We start from the raw sequence: 18,313 nt of genomic DNA on the forward strand, positions 1-18,313 counted from the left end.
ACCATCTGAATAGTAAGGAGAACAGGTGGAATAAAATAAGAGCAGAAAATTAAAATTGCAACTTTTGAGTTGGTAACAAGTCCTCTATAAGTACTTTGTGTGCTGTAAAAGCACTGTTAGTGTATATGGACGTCAAAGAGCGGGGTCCTGCCTAACATGGGCCAGGACAGATCCTTGCACTTTATGAGTGGCTCCTGTTCTCATCCACTCTTGCCATCTTTTTAGTACAAGGTAATTTGACTGAATGGTCGCCATGTGATTGTATAGTGCCTGGCGGCTCACGGTTTCCTCTGGCACAATCGGCTGTATGCCGGGGTTGCAGCAGGACAAGGATTCATCAGCTCATCAATCTAGGAGGAAGGCATTCTGTCTGAGCCATCCATGTCAAGATTTTTATATTACAGAAAACCTAAACCTTTAAAAAAAAACGCAGACTCACTGCTGAATGTGTGAGGCATGTAAATGACGAGAAACTGATCTAAACCCAGACTGGTTTCTGAACCGTGAGGACGCACCCAGCTGCCGGCTTTACAATACATACGTATTTACAGAAGCCATGGGTGTGGGGGCAGTCTGGTCACAAGAGACTGCTGATGGAGCCGCAAGGCCAGAGCTTAATAAAGTGACATTAACACAATCTCAGCGCATTGTCAGTGGTATGTAAAAGACAGTACATTAATGATGTATATACTGTACGGAGGGGAAATTGGCGGTATTATTGGGGAGCCTGGCTTATTCTCACCTGTAGACAGTAGGGAAAAAGGTTTCTGCTGTGACAGATAAAACCATAAAAAACTGTATGCACTCAATCATTCAAACTAAACTACACTACTGAGTAAATTCATGTAGAACTTTTTTTCTGTTCTAAAATCAGACATCTGAACAGAGCGCAATTTAGCCAAACTGGAAACAAGACTACAAAATGGCGAAAATTCAACTGCTCAAAACAAGTCTGGTCCTAAAGTCATCTCTTACAGGGAACCTGTCACCCCCAAAATCAAAGGTGAGCTAAGCCCAACGGCATCAGGGGCTTACTACAGCATTCTGTAATGCTCTAGATAAGCCCCCGATGTATCCTAAAAGATGAGAAAAAGAGGATAGATTATACTCACCTGGGCGGTCCCGCTGCGGTCCGGGTCCGATGGGTGTCGCGGTCCAGCTCTTCCAATCTTCTTACGATGACGTCCTCTTCTCTTCAGACAAAGTACGCCTGCACAGGAGCAGCAGTGTGAAGACAAGAAGAGGACGTCATCGTAAGAAGATGGGAGGCCCCAGACCGGACCACGACGCCCATCGTGTTGAGACCGCCCCTGGGTGAGTATAATCTAACCTCTTTTTCTCCTCTTTCAGGTTACATCGGTGCTTATTTACAGTATTACAGAATGCTGTAGATAAGCCCCTGATGCCGGTGGGCTTAGCGCAACTTCGATTTTGGGGGTGACAGGTTCCCTATAATTAAAAGACTGAAGAAACTGTGGTGGTACAGCTCGGATTCAGGAATGCATTTATTTGTATAAAGGCAATAAGGGCGACCTTGTAACTTATGTAAAAAATGCTATAAACCTGCAGATATAGGGTTAATCTGCAGGTTACCAGTGTTCTGAAGCCATGTGGCTGCCACACAGAGCCCAGCAACCGGAAGGAAATTAACTTTATTCCTGCCGAGCCTCTGGCTTTCAGTCACGGAGGTGCAGCTTTCAGTCACTGTCAGTACACAGTGAGTGATGGCTGTGATCACACAGGCTCAGCAGTGCATCAGTAGAGGCGGCTGTCCGTCAGTCCCTGGGCATGGTTACAGCCGCCGATTACTATGTACTAAGCAGTGACTGTACCGCGCCTTCATGACAAAGCCAGAGGCTGTCGGGAGGAACAAGGTATATTTCACCCTGGCAGCCGGGCTCTCAGTATTGGTGGCTGAACAACTTTAGAACATTATTAACCTGCAGAGTAGCCACATTTCAGGTTCCCTTTAACTATCTGATCTAAATATACATTACATTTACTATGTGAAACAAAAAAGGAAGTTATAAAACGTATAATACATTACCCCACCTTGATTATGTAATAGAAGGGAAACCAGGACAGGAAGATATCAGAGAAAAACTCAATGATGCTGAATACTCCGTACACCACCCAGTACGTCAGCCACTGGGTGTCATCATCCTTGCTGGGACTTTCAATGGCTTTGATTCTAGAGGGAAGAACACGCAGTGGTTACAGGAGAGACACTTGTACAGATCATGCTGGCAGCTTACAGAGCCATGCAGGGAAGAACAGATTGCACTGTGCCAGGATTACTACACGTCTATTGTGCCCAGAAATGACACCGACCAGTTACCATTCTGCAGCAGAGCCATGCAGAACACACACTTTAAGGGCTTTTTCTTAATCAGATTGACCAAGAGAAGTCGCAAGATCCGTTTCAGGTCACCTGTATACAGGGGCGGATTATAAGAGGGTCAATCTGGGCGGTAGCCCAGGGCCCAGTGGTGTGGGGGGGCCCTGGGCTACCGCACAGATTGCCCGCCGCCATTCAGGACATTACTGCCCGAGTGCCCCCGTGCCCTGACTGGCGTATCATTTATGGGCCCGGTGGGCAGAGAGAGGGGGCCCGCATCGGGCCCCGTCTCATCTGCTCACCAGGCCCATACCGGCGCTGCGGCGGTTTCCTATTGACGTGCGGGCGCGCGCCCGCACGTCAATAGTTAACAGCCGCCAGCCAATTGGAGGCTGGCAGCTGAAGTCGGCCGCATGCGCAGCGCACACGCTGCTGGAGGGAGCTCGCCGCTGGAGCGCCGGTCAGGTGAGGAGAACTCGTTTTTTTGTTGGTTTTTTTTGCGAACGGCAATCCGGGGGGCCAGGGGCAATATGCTGGACACACTGGGGCAGATTGCTGGAGACACTGGGGCAATGCTGGAGACACTGGGACAGATTGCTGGACACTGGGGGCAATGCTGGAGGACACTGGGGGCAATGCTGGAGGACACTGGGGCAGATTGCTGGAGGACACTGGGGCAGATGATTGCTGGAGACACTGGGGCAATGCTGGACACACTGGGGCAGATTGCTGGACACACTGGGGCAGATTGCTGGACACACTGGGGCAGATTGCTGGACACACTGGGGCAGATTGCTGGACACACTGGGGCAGATTGCTGGACACACTGGGGCAGATTGCTGGACACACTGGGGCAGATTGCTGGACACACTGGGGCAGATTGCTGGACACACTGGGGCAGATTGCTGGACACACTGGGGCAGATTGCTGGACACACTGGGGCAGATTGCTGGACACACTGGGGCAGATTGCTGGACACACTGGGGCAGATTGCTGGACACACTGGGGGCAATGCTGGAGACACTGGGGCAGATTGCTGGACACACTGGGGGCAATGCTGGAGACACTGGGGCAGATTGCTGGACACATTGGGGGCAATGCTGGAGACACTGGGGCAGATTGCTGGACACACTGGGGGCAATGCTGGAGACACTGGGGCAGATTGCTGGACACTGGGGGCAATGCTGGAGACACTGGGGCAGATTGCTGGACACACTGGGGGCAATGCTGGACATAGGGGCTAATTAAGGGATATTATTACTGCAGTGATGTATTTTATTTTTTGAGGACACTGTTTTAAATGGGGGGGGCGGTCCTGTTACTGTGCAGAGTGACACTATGTCGCCATTTTTTCTTCATGTGGTGTAATGTAGAAGTTGGGAAAAATTAAGTAATGTGTTCTGCAAGCGGAGCTCGAGATAAGTTATCTCCTGCAGAAACAAGTCCTGGCTGGAAGAAATTATGGCGGTCTGTGCTGGATGAAAGATGAAGGACTTAACCTAGAGACGTCACTGGTGAGTCAGTGTGTTACCTATACACTGACACTATACACTGTATGCTATATACAGAGGTCCTGTGTACAATGTCACCAGTGATCACTGTATTACCTATACATTATATACAGCGCTCCTGTGTATAATACCACCAGTGATCTCTATTACCTCTACACAGACACTGCATACTAAGTACAGATCTCCTGTGAATACTGGCACTTATGGTGATAGTATTGTGTTGTTGTTTTTTTTAATTACTGATCAGTATTGTAGTATTTATTCACTATGTGGTGGTAATATGTGGTCTGGAAATGGTGTTGCGGTATTTGTCCCTTGTATGTGCTATTTGGTCACCAAGTGGTGGTAATATGTGGTCTTGACATGGTGTGGTGGTATTTGTTCCTTGTATGCGATATTGGGTCATTTTAAAAATTGAAAAATAAATCAAAATATAGCTAAATTGTATTGCATATTTTAACAAATATTTAATAGGTTACAGTAGAGTAGGGCCCGGCCATTTTTCTGGAATAATCTGGTTCAGGTATAACATGACCCCCCGTCACATGACCGGGGGGGGGGGGGGGGGGGGGGGCACAGTGTCTGAACAGCCCAGGGCCCTGGCTACCCTTAATCCACCTTTGCCTGTATATCCATAAACTTCAGAGAATAAAAGTAGAAAAAGCACCTGAAGAGTTTTATCCTAAGTCATATTTCAAGGCTCAAAGGGTGACTTGTAGGATTTCTACTTCCAATAGGTGGCGCTAGAGTTCAAGTCCTCTTCCTCCAGGAAGTGGCAATTTGCAGATTTCATTTCCCAGAGGAGCATGCATGGCTTATAAGCCTCCTCACCTTGGCATGCTGTGCATGTCACTCTCCACTAGGGGAGAGACGTTACCTTAGGTCAGCTGTATGACATAACAGTAATTCAGAGGGTTAAAAAGCCAACGATTGGATGCTGGACGTTGTGAAAGATGAACAGAGAAACACTTCCCGCTAACATTTACATTTTTTTGTTTACTGCTGCCATATGGTGATGTAAAGGAGATCAGATGTATAATTCACTACTGTCTCTAAGGTATTGTATCCTTTGTAATTACATTGCAATTGAAATGTGATTTATCAACAATTAAAAACAATTAATTAATAGCCAATTCTCCTGCCCGAAGATCAGAATGTAAACGAGCTGCACTTCAGCACATTTTGCTCCAAAAACTAAATTTTTCCCCCACACTGCCGGTCACTGTGGTCACCATCTGGGGCCCCGAGATGTCAAGTAATATCAGGTTTTAACACCAGAAAAGCTTAGATGCTAAAACCTACTACTTTATTACATCTGCTGTCCAAATTCTCATTAAAATTGTGTAATGTTTTCAGAAATAAGAATTATTCAGCATAAGTAATAGAAATTTCTAACATACTGAAAATACCCCAACTATTAATAAAAGCACTTCAACCGTGGGGACCCCTTCATGCTGTTATGTATTTAACCATAACGGATGATCCCAAGTGACGTTCATAGGTTCACACAGTCAGGTTTTTAACTTTAATGGATATTAAATTTGATGACATTAATAGTTATGTGATCAAAGCGGTCACCTGAGCGCTGTACAGAGGTGTAGTGTCCACAAACAGAACAAACAGCATTTGGGCTATTAGAACAAATTGTCACCGCAGTTAATGAAATTGAGATCATCAGCCAGCACTGCCCCGGGACAGCACTTCCAGCCATAAAATAAAAATAAATTGAAGACTATGGTATGGTGTGGAGCAACAGCGTGTCTTGTGCTACAAGGCATCCAGATACAGAAGATGACCGTTGTGATTGAAGCTCTCATTCACAATTTAGCATTCTATCCAGAAACAATGCAAAACCAGAATTTAAAAGGGGTTGTATAGTATGAGAAACCCATACTAAACACCCCAGTAGGGCATTCGGAGAAGGAGCCTCTCATTTAGGAGTCTCCTCCACCAAAGAGCTGCAGTGAAGAGCGGCTACATTTGTCCATCCCCCAGCAGGACCCTGCCAGTCCACGGTCCTATTGAGGACCTATCCAAATGATAGGTCAGAGCTGCTTTACCACACACAAAAAAGACTACAATAGGTCGAAGAGTTATTGGATGGTGGAAACTTGACTTATTTGGAATTCATCAACCTAACCTGGATTGGACGCTGTTTGCTTTTTTGCATGCTGTAAAACCTCAAAGTTGGTTCCTTGGAATTTTAAAGAAGTGTCCAGCTTAGTGAATGCTGTCAGCCCCATCTTTTTCTTCGGGAAACCAGAATCCAGGTGTCCAAATCCCAAAGATCGGACATTGATGACCAATCCAAATGACAGGTCATAGCTCCTTCAACTTATGTGCAAGTGCACACAAGTGATTTTCCATAAAGAACCATGGGTCGTGTGACAAGAGACATGGTATGCACCAGTCTGGAAACTTTTATGGTCCAGACAAATGCACATAATAGCAGACAGCTCCTGCCCTTAAAGATGTATTCACACTTCGGTGATCCATGGACTAGCTGTGGTTTTAGTGACCGAATTCAGCCGACTCATGCTTATATACAAGGCTGTCAAGACTCAAGACCAGTCCATGAATGGCGGTCACATGAGTGTGCGAATCTGGCCGGACCATAATGGGATAAGCACATGGAACCAAAAACGTCTGCAATTTGTGAACATGACTGGTCTGATTTCAGCAACAATAGTCTGTGCCAGGAATAAAGCACTGGGTGGCATTTTCTCCTAGCCGCAAAAGGAGTCGATAAGGGAATTATATCCTATCAGTATATCTGAAAAGCTATCGCGTCCGATGGAGCATTTCACCAGTTGTTTTCGCTCTATAGGAATTCAATTATGAAAGAACCTGACCTTTCCTCCATATTAAGTCAGAGAAACTGACATTCTATTGTGGCTCTAAAGAGAGCTAAGATGAAATGTGCTGGTATGCAGAAGACCATACAACTTACATAACGTAGAGGTAGAGAAACTGGTTTAGGAATTGCAAAATTTATATTCACCTCAGGAGAAAAAAAATCCACACCTCTAATTATCCCATGGCAGGTCTGTCCTCCAATTAGAGAGTTGACCATGGTGTAACAATGCAGGAGGCAGATGTTCACCGCAGCACATACGGTATGTCAGGACAGACTGAGGACAAAGGACTAGGTGGGGGGGCAGTGACTCACATGCACACCCAGTGTACACAGATCATGGGGCATTTACTATTTGGGAGTGAGAAGTGTAAAAAAAAACACTGCACACAACGCAGAGCATGACTCAGAAAACAGCCAGCCTGATTAACGTGTGGAAATAGGCTAATTTCTGTAGATTACAGAGCCTGACTGGAGGCAGTATTTCATAATGGACTTCCCTGTTAGCCATTACAATTATGGTTTTCATCTAAGCTGCATATGATTCATGGTTTTTCTATTTATTTGCAGAATATAAATATGAAAATTATGTGCATTTGTATTCACCCCCTATAGTCCGATACCCCTAAATAAAATACAGAGTAACCAATTGCCTACAAAAGGCATATAATTATAAATCGACTCCACCTGTATATAATTTATTATCAGAATAACTACAGCTCAGAGATTTGTTTTAGAACATTAGAGATCAAACAGCATCATGAAAACCAAGGAACACACCAATCAGGTCAGGGATAAAGTTGTGCAGAAGAGTAAAGTAGAGTTAGGTTATAAACAAAAAAAAAAGCTCTGGACATCTCACAGAGCACTGTTCAATCCATCATCTAAAAATGGAAGGAATAGGTGTAGTCAGATGAGAACAAAGTAGAACGTTTGGGGCTAAATGCAAAACACTAAAATTAAAAACCACACAAAAGTAACACTGCACATCACCCTGAAAACACCACCATTAAACATGATGGTGGCAGAATCATGCTGTGGGGATGCTTTTCTTCAGCAGGGAGTTGATGGGAAGATGGAGGAGTTAAATGCAGGCCAATCCAGGAGGAAAACCTCTTCGAGGCTGCAAAAAAACTGGAAACAGGGGCATAGATTCACCTTCTAGCAGGACAATGACAAACATGCTGCCAGAGAAACAATGGAATGGTTTACATCAAAGCATATTCATGTGTGTGACTGACCCAGTAACAGGCCAGATCACTACTGAGCATGTGCATAAAGTGCAGCACAGATTCATCTCCACTTAAAGCCGAGGTCCTTAGATCAGGAACAGAACGGACATTTATAGGACATTTCATCACTTTCCCAAATTATGAAATATTTACAGCACTTCCTGCAATGTCCTACTGTACCCAATGAATTATATATTTAGGAGACGGTCCATTTTATACCGACTCCACAGCCCTGGTTCACAGATGCCTCCATACAATCTCCCTGAGCAATAGTTAGTTTGCAAAGAAAAATGAAAAAACGTCACCTTTAGATATGCAAAGCTGGAAGAGACATATCCCAAAAGATTTTCAGCAGTAATTGAAGTGAAAGTTGGTCCTACAAAGTATTGACTGGGGGGAGCTGAATACAAATGCACGTCACAATTTTCAGATTATAAAAATATTTTGAAAACCATGTATAATTTCCTATATACTTCACAAATATTTGCTACTTTGTGTCAAATCAGATCTCAATAAGATACATTTCAAGTTTGCAGGTATAATGAGAAAAAATGGTGAAAATGTCATGGGGTATGAATACTTTTTCAAGTCTCTGTATGTCACTATTGCTAGCTACAAGCAGGAAAAACCTGTTACTCTTCCATGCTCCAAGTCTTTACGTGGTGTACATGAAGTGGCAGAAACTAATAATGACTTTTTACAGTTTGTGGCCAATTATACTTAGAAAATCAAAGAAAACGGAAATTTAAAAAAAAAAAAAAAAAAACAAAAAAAAAAAACACACAACTAGTGTGCTAGTTTCAGGAAGTGACAGAACCTATGCCAGCGTCCTGTGGTCAGTAATGGCAGATTATCTCTATGTATAGTATGTCAGCAGACACCGGAGGCGGCATCTATCTAGACCTAGATACAGGGATGTCAAACACAGAAGGACAAAATGAAAAGGACAAAGTCGCGGGCCGACCTTGATATTTATTTAAAAAAATGTCTACAGTTAGAGGAATTTTTCCATATTTAATAAGGAAACAAACCGACGGGGTTGTCCACAAACAACGTACATTTTCATTAATAGATCTTAAGAATAAAATATTGGAATATTGTTATTTAAGAGCAGTAAAAAGAACGTGGTTCAATGGCCTAACTTAATCCCTGAATGACCGAGCCAATTTTGACCTTAATAACCAGGCTAAATTCTGTCACTTTATGTGGTAATAACTCTGGAACGCTTCAAAGGATCCCACTGATTCGGATATTGTTAATTCGCAACATATTGTAGTCTCTTTGATATGACTTACATTTGTTTGTGGAAAAAAACCCGGAAACTTGGCAAAAATTAGGAAAATTTTGCAATTTTCACACTCAACTCTGATTTTAGTGCATATAAATTAATGTCATACAAAATAATTGATAAGTAACATTTCCCGCATGTCTACTTTCCATCAGCACTTTTGTTAGGGTTAAAAGTTGATAGAAAATACAGAAAAGTGACACCATTCTAAATCCTGCACCCCTCAAGATGCTCAAAACCACATTCAACAAGTTTATTAACCCTTCAGGTGCTTCACAGCAACTGAAGCAATCTCAAAGGAGGAAAATGAACATTAATTTCACACACACAAAAAAAAAAAAAAGTACTTTGGACCCAAACTTTATTTTCACAAGGGTAACAGGAAAAATGGACCCCGAAATGTGTTGTGCAATTTCGAGCATGCCGATACCTTGTCTGTGAGGGAAATCTACTGTTTTGACGCACAGCAGGGCTCGGACGAGAAGGAGCGCCATTTATCTTTTTCACGGTAAACTTTGCTGGAATAATTAGCTAACGCCATGTTGTGTTTGCAGGGCCTCTGATGTGCCTAAACAGCGGAAACCCCACACAAGTAACCCCATTTTGGAAACTACACCCCTCAAGGATTTTATCCATGGATATAGTGAGCATTTTGAGCCCACAGGCATGACACAGAATTTGGTAAAATTAGATCGTAATATTGAATATGTTGTCAATAGTGCTGAGCACAAGTGCTCGCTGCTCCAGTTTGCATTGGGTGCTCAGGTATGCACCGAATATCGCGGGTGCTCAAGTGACATGCTCAAGTCCCTGCCCCGGTGGACCTGTGATACTCCATGGATATCTGAGCATCCGATGCAAACAAGAGTAGCGAACACCTGTGCTCAACCCTAGCTGTCATATCGGGGGGGGGGGGGGGGAGGTGTTTTTTTTTTCTTTTTCAAAATTAAACAATCAAACTGCAAAGAAAGGGAGAAATAAAAAAATAAAAAATGGTATACTTTTTATTTCACTAAAGTGGTGGCTAAGAAGGATTTGATTTACTTTTTCTTTTTTTTTTTCTTTTTTTTTATTTTGATCACTATGATAGGGTGTAAAAAAAAAACGCCGGGTGATGGTTAGGGAGGACCTGGGGATGGCTGAAGTAGCAGGGTGGTTTGGGGGGCATCATTTCTCTTTCCACTGACATGTATATCATATCAGAAAAGAGAGAAATCATTGTAACAGCGGGCACACTTTTTTTTTTTTTTTTTTAATCAATTACGTGATTGGGGACTGGAAAATCCGGCCTTGATCATGTTCTCCAGGGTCTCGACTACCAGGGGAGATTTTCCCACTCAGAGGGATGCTACAGCCTTATTCATGATCGACATTTTAAAAGGTGATGAGGGAATAAGCACCCTTACTGGCCGCCGTTTTAATGTGTTCCGACGTTCGTTAAAGGGTAAAATATGTAATAAAGGATAAACAACCTTGAATAATAAAGTATGATGCCAACAAAAGTGCTCCCCCAAACACCCCAAGATACCCCCATACGCACAGTATGACCCTACTGTACCCCTTCCCCCAATCCCAGTAAAATGAGGTGATCTCAGCACATTATTATTCCCCAACTGAAATCCTCACACAGCGCTCCATACAGTATAATGGCCCCACAGAGTGCTCCATACAGTAAAATGGGCTCCACAGAGTGCTCCATACAGTATAATGGGCTCCACAGAGTGCTCCATACAGTATAATGGGCTCCACAGAGTGCTCCATACAGTATAATGGGCTCCACAGAGTGCTCCATACAGTATAATGGGCTCCACAGAGTGCTCCATACAGTATAATGGCCCCCACAGAGTGCTCCATACAGTATAATGGCCCCACAGAGTGCTCCATACAGTATAATGGCCCCACAGAGTGCTCCATACAGTATAATGGGCTCCACAGAGTGCTCCATACAGTATAATGGCCCCCACAGAGTGCTCCATACAGTATAATGGCCCCCACAGAGTGCTCCATACAGTATAATGGCTCCCACAGAGTGCTCCATATGGTATAATGCGCTCCACAAAAAAAACAAGTCCTCTCCCAGTTCTTCCGCTGCTTGGGTCTCTTCATGGAGTCTTCTGATCCTCTTCACATCTCAGCACAGTGGGCAAGTTGTAATTAACGCCATCATACCCGCTGTGCTGAGATGTCACAAGCAGATGGGGAATGAATCCAGGATGCAAATACAGTTGAAAGTGCGCTCCCAGGTGGTCTCTGCCCGGGGACCCGTTCGGCGTCGTGGGCCAAATATACTCACCCGCAGGCCAAAGCTTTACTTGTGTTCTAGAAGAACCCAGTATGACAGTGGCATTATCAGAGATGTGTAAACATACACTAGGTAAACTCAACATGCTCATTTACGTATCAGACAAACTGCTTTACACCAAAGGAATTATTTTAGGGGACCCTATGTGACTATGTAGTCAGTTTACACAGTGTTTCTGGGATAAAACTAATCCCTTTAACGTTGCCATACAGTACACCTTACATAGTGTGCCCTCCCCACACATGACTGCTTGGCTTGTTCGTGTGCATGAATTCTTAATAGGAAAAAGGATAAATCGCTGCTAAATATCTCTGGAGGATGCCTATCTGACTCAAGAACATTCGGATTGGCCATTTTGAAATCCAACATTCATACATTTATCACCCATCCTCTCTAAGGAAGCATGTCTGCAGGGAAAGGCAGGCGAGGCTTCTCCTCTCTGCTGAATAATGGAGGGCTCGTCAGAAGCGTAAAGGGCAGGACTGGGCAAAACCTGAGATACCGCCGTCATGTTATGTTGGATAAGTTCATGAAGAGTTGAACCATGAGTCCAGTCAAATACACTACACAGTTCTTCTTCCCATTACCTGACACTACACTGTGTGCAGAATTATTAGGCAAGGTGTATTTTGATCACATGATACTTTTTATACATGTTGTCCTACTCCAAGCTGTTCAGGCTTGAGAGCCAACTACTAATTAAGTAAATCAGGTGATGTGCATCTCTGTAATGAGGAGGGGTGTTGTCTAATGACATCAAAACCCTATATAAGGTGTGCGTAATTATTAGGCAACTTCCTTTCCTTTGGCAAAATGGGTCAGAAGAGAGATTTGACGGGCTCTGAAAAGTCCAAAATTGTGAGATGTCTTGCAGAGGGATGCAGCAGTCTTGAAATTGCCAAACTTTTGAAGCGTGATCACCGAACAATCAAGCGTTTCATGGCAAATGGCCAACAGGGTCACAAGAAGCGTGTTGGGCAAAAAAGGCGCAAAATAACTGCCCATGAATTGAGGAAAATCAAAGATGCCATTTGCCACCAATTGTGCCATATTTCAGAGCTGCAACGTTACTGTAGTAACAAAAAGCACAAGGTGTGCGATACTCAGGGACATAGCCAAGGTAAGGAAGGCTGAAAACGACCACCTTTGAACAAGAAACATAAGATAAAATGTCAAGACTGGGCCAAGAAATATCTTAAGACTGACTTTTCAAAGGTTTTATGGACTGATGAAATGAGAGCGACTCTTGATGGGCCAGAGGCTGGATCAGTAAAGGGCAGAGAGCTCCACTCCAACTCAGACACCAGCAAGGTGGAGGTGGGGTACTGGTATGGGTTGGTATCATCAAAGATGAACTTGTGGGACCTTTTCAGGTTGAGGATGGAGTGAAGCTCAACTCCCAGACCTACTGCCAGTTTCTGGAAGACTCCTTCAAGCAGTGGTACAGGAAGAAGTCGGTATTGTTCAAGAAAAACATGATTTTCATGCAGGACAATGCTCCATCGCATGCCTCCAACTACTCCACAGCGTGGCTGGCCAGTAAAGGTCTCAAAGAAGAAAAAATAATGACATGGCCCCCTTGTTCACCTGATCTGAACCCCATAGAGAACCTGTGGTCCCTCATAAAATGTGAGATCTACAGGGAGGGAAAACAGTCCACCTCTCGGAACAGTGTCTGGGAGGCTGTGGTGGCTGCTGCACACAATGTTGATTGTAAACAGATCAAGCAACTGACAATCTATGGATAGAAGGCTGTTGAGTGTCATCATAAAGAAAGGTGGCTATATTGGTCACTCATTTTTGCAGTTATATTGGTTTACCTGGTGAAAATAAACAGGTGAGATGGGAATATATTTGGTTTTTATTAAGTTGCCTAATAATTCTGCACAGTAATAGTTACCTGCACAAACAGATAATGCAAAAACAGCTATACTCCTAAGATAGCCAAATTAAAAAAAAAAAAAAAAAAAAAAAAAACACTCCAACTTCCAAAAATATTAAGCTTTGATATTTATGAGTCTTTTGGGTTGATTGAGAACATAGTTGTTGATCAATAATAAAAATAATCCTCTAAAATACAACTTGCCTAATAATTCTGCACACAGTGTACTATGGAGCATCTCAGATTTAAAGAGACCATCACTAAAGTACACAGTCACGTTGGCAGCGTCAACATGTCACTGGCCAAAGAGAGCACTATGCTACGGCACCACACGGGCCAAAGAGAGCACTATTCGACAGCGACATCAATGTAAGTGAATGGGGTCACAAGTCGATGCCACCACAAGTCAGGCCTAACAATCTGCTTCACCCGATCACAGCAACTTGAATTTACAATAAAACCGTATTCACTTACATCAGTGGTGAAAAACTTTTTCTAGTCCAAGGACAACATTGAACTACTTCCAAAGGCCACAATAAAACTGAAAGGGGTGTTACTTTTTCAGCGGTTTATGGAATGCCACAAGTATATGCCATAAATGTCTAAAGATGCAGGCTCCAGTAAAAGGACTTCCATATAACTGGAGAATGGGGGTCCCATTCGCCCCCAATCAGTAGTCTTGAGTGGAGGAGACCCTACACGCATGTACTTCTGGGTGTTGCAGTAGCTGGCTGCATTTCACAATTTCTGTGGACGATAATGGTGAGCCGCACACATGGGAGCACCACTAACTCCCATAGAGTGCTAGACAGGAGGCCATGAGCCAAGTCTCTGGCTGGGTTGTATCTTGCCCCAGGTCCACCCAGTGCTCTGTCCCTGCTCTTCTCTCTGACATATAGTGTTGGGGGCTGCACATAATAGCATAGTGGGCACCTCTGACTTACATGGAAGCATAATGTAGCAGACAGCATATCCAGTTATGTTCTTTTATGTTATTTTCTTTTTCATATATTATAATTCTACTCCTCTAAACACACGGACTATAAATGTAATGGATCTTTTCACATGTCCATTTTTTTTTTTTAGTCTGCACAAAAAAAAGAATAAAAACTAAAATAAGAATTTGAAGCCCCAACAGACAGCCCACAGATGCCATCTGTGGTGCATACACGTACTGTCCATGTGTCACTGACCGGATGGAGACTAGAAGAAGCACAAACATGTGAAAAAGGCTGAATACAGAGAGTTCAGTCAGATGAGACATGCGTACATGGCAATAACCACATGTAATGCACCAAATGCCTGGACAAATAACAGCTCCACATTGCTCTGCAGACAGCACTCTCTGGCCGATTTGGGCTGTCCAGATCTCTAATCTAGACAATATAGAAGTAATAAAAGCCTTGTATTACATCCATCCATCCAATTACAGCACCTTCATTAACATATGTATAAAAAATAAAAATAAAACTGTACGTCAGCTCAAGTGCAATAAAATACAGTACACGAGATGGAAACTAAAAATGTAACAAACAAGGAAGGATTCAGGTTGTAAAAAAGTAGTGTAAAGGAAATCGAATATGAAGGGTGAAAAGCAGAAGTTGACAATAGAAGGACCTTGGTGGCATCCCGTCCCTGCCCAGATAGATGACAGATTAAATGACATACAGAACAGACTCGGCATTGTGCCGTATGCAAACACTGGCCCCAGGAGCACCGGATCACACCGGCATTACTGCCTCCAAAACCACACATCAGGCAGGTACAAAGAACAGACTTATAGCTAGGGAAATCGCTTCGTCAATTATTGACATTTTTGTATTGCTCTTAAAATGGTCAGCAGGCTTTTTCTGTGTAATCTGACGGCAGCATGATGTAGGGACACAGACCCTGATTCCAGTGACGTATCATTTAGTTTACTGGGTGCAGCAGTTGTGATAGTCACAGATTTCTCTGCAGATCTGAGTTGTTGAGCCCTATGTATAACCCCGTCCACACCACAGCTTTCTGTGTACATTACATAGTGACAGATCAGTGCTGGGGGCAGAGTGAGACTAGAGCCCATACAGCCAGTTGTCCTGTAGTGATAATCTCCTGCAGATAAAACACAGATTGTATTGAAATAGCAAAACATGTGTAACCCCTTCACGACATGCATGGTACTAGTACAGGGCATGTCGTTTCTCCCCCTTTAATGTGGGCTCCAGCGCTGGGAGATGTCGGGACATGTCAGCCGTTTTGTACAGCTGACGTGTGCCCGCAATAGCGGCGGATGGAATCGCAATCCACCTGCCGCTATTAACTAGTTAAATGCCGCTGTCAAACTGACAGCGGTATTTAACAAGCGCTTCCGGCCATCGGGCCGGAAATACGCGCACCGTTGACCCCGTCACATGATCAGGGGTCATCGATGCATTGGCATTACAACCAGAGGTCTTCTGAAAACCTCTATGGTTGTTGATGCCAGACTGCTGTGAGCGCCACCCTGTGGTCGGCGCTCATAGCAATGCAGTAATTCAGCTACATAGGAGCGATCTGAGCATCGCCTCTATGTAGCAGAGCCGATTAGGCTATGCCAGCTTCTAGTCTCCTATGGAAGCTACTGAAATATGGCAAAAGTAAAAAAAAAAGTTTAAATTTAAAAAAAACAAAACATACACATATTTGGTATCGGTGCATTCAGGATCGCCCGATCAATAAAAAAAAAGAATTAATCTGATCACTCTATGGCGTAGCGAGAAAAGAATTCAAAACTCCAGAATTACGCTTTGTCACCGCAACATTGCATTAAAATACAATAACGGGTGATCAAAAGATCGTATCTGCACCAAAATGGTATCATTAAAAATGTCAGCTCGGCACGCAAAAAATAAGCCCTCAGACCCCCAGATCATGAAAAATTGAGATGCTAGGGGTCTAGGAAAATTGCGCAATTTTTTTTTTCCTTTTTTTAGAGCCAATTTTGGATTTTTTTTAACACTTAGATAAAAAAAAGAACCTAGACATGTTTGGTGTCTATGAACTTGTAGTGACCTGGAGAATCATAATGGCAGGTCAGTTTTAGCATTTAGTGAACCTAGCAAAACTGCGAAAACCAAATGTGGGATTGCACTTTTTTGCAATTTCACCGCACTTGGACTTTTTTTTCCCATTTTCTAGTACACGACATGGTAAAACCAATGGTGTCGCTCAAAAGTACAACTTGTCCCGCAAAAAATAAGCTAGAAAAGTTATGGCTCTGGGAAGAAGGGGAGCGAAAAACGAAAACACAAAAACGAAAAAGGGCTGCGGCGTGAAGAGGGTAAATCAAGGTCTCTACTCCTACACTATGCTGCTCTCAGATTGTAGAGCAAAAACCTGCTGACAGATTCCTTTTAAAAAGGAAGTATCCTGAACTTTTCAAAAAACAAAAAATGTATCTAAGCACTAACAGGCAGGTAATTACAGCTTACCTACCTGTTGTGCACGGCACTGTCCTTCCCCAGTACAGAGCAGTCACAGACGTCTTCTGCCAGGGATTCCCTCTGCTGACGTGAGGGGTGGGACTTCCGAGGTCAGTCTCATTGACAGCCAGCTCACCCAATTAGGCAGTGGGGATCCGGCTGACCTTGGAAGTCCCGCCCCATCTACAGAGTGGAGCGGAAAAGAAGACTCTGCTCTGTAGACGTGATGTCAGCAGAGGCTTCTGAATCCCCGGCAGGAGAGTCTGCGATGACTCTGTGCCGGGGGAAACCGGTGCCGTGCACAACAGGTAAGCTGCAATTACCTGCCTGGTAGTGGTTAGGTACATTTTCTATTTTTTGAATAGTCCCACATAAACCATTTAAGGACAGCCGTTCATGGAAAGGAAATACCCGATTACATGATTATCCCAGCGGACTCTGCTAGTCTTACGGGAAGTACAGACAGGAGGCAGCACAGTCTGCTCCTCTGTTCCTGCAATCTTAATAAAGGCCGGTATTCCCATTTCAGAATGCAAAAGTTTCCTTGTCAGAAAAAAAAAAAAAGACACTACATTGGCTGAGGTATGAATCAGCATAGTGGAGGAAGCCTGTGTACTGTACATAACATTCATACTCTTATGTGACCTCAAGAAATTACCCAACCCGAGAGTCAGGTGCTGTTTCTCAATCTCCGGCCCCTAACAGTGTGTCTGAACTCCTTCTGCCATTTGACACGTCTAGCTGTTACAGTGTGTCAGCGCTTTCAGCCATACTGGAAATCGCTAAACTGCTTAGCGGTAAAAACGGATGTAATTAAAGGTGACAATGGAAACAAAGACATGTTCCCCCCATATAATATACTGATGTAGAATGGTGTTGAAAATGTACTAAGAAAACGCTCCATGATTTTTTTCCCTGCTCAGCCGTGATGTACAAGCTTAGAATATCTCTCAAAGAAAGTTGGGAATAATTTAGGCATTAATTTAATGACATGACAATTTGGGATAGGAAATAGCAGATAAGCCAGTTACAAGGCACATAGACACTTACGAGATGTAGGCTGGATAGGCAAATCCAATCAAGTTGCAAAGCAGAGACGCCCCATAACCGAACACCAAGTACACTGCAAAGATGCCAATGATTGCTGTTAGGGAAATAAAACAAATAAAGCATTAATATCAGTATACATACAGAGTTTCTGTAGAACAAAGGCTTTCTGTTACATATCCGGGAAGAAAGAATATCATTTACTCAACTTTTCCATTCCTTTTGGTGCCTCGAAGTGTGTGAGCTGCATGAAACCACTTCAATCTGGAGAGTTTATGGTATTCTCTCAGTTTCTGATAAAGACCAGGGCACAACACAAAGGCTACGGGGACTGTTCTGTACAGCGGCACACAATACTACCGACATATGGAAGTTTTACTGTGAAGACTCCGTTCCGCTGCTTACCTGCTGCAAGG

The 18,313-nt window shown here is 43.6% G+C and overlaps 1 protein-coding gene across 1 annotated transcript in view; it reads right to left on the minus strand.

Annotated features, from left to right (window-relative positions):
• Window positions 1–18,313, minus strand: part of REEP5 (receptor accessory protein 5) — a 28,239-nt gene that overhangs the window by 2,730 nt on the left and 7,196 nt on the right. Inside the window, exons 2-3 of the mRNA XM_077290431.1 lie at window positions 17,901–17,994; window positions 2,053–2,191 (exon numbers count right to left, since the gene is read on the minus strand). Of these exons, the coding sequence (XP_077146546.1) occupies window positions 2,053–2,191; window positions 17,901–17,994 (233 nt within the window). The remainder of the gene's footprint in view (window positions 1–2,052; window positions 2,192–17,900; window positions 17,995–18,313) is intronic.

The sequence above is a fragment of the Ranitomeya variabilis genome, chromosome 1, assembly GCF_051348905.1.
Source record: "Ranitomeya variabilis isolate aRanVar5 chromosome 1, aRanVar5.hap1, whole genome shotgun sequence".
Taxonomy (NCBI): Eukaryota; Metazoa; Chordata; class Amphibia; order Anura; family Dendrobatidae; genus Ranitomeya; species Ranitomeya variabilis.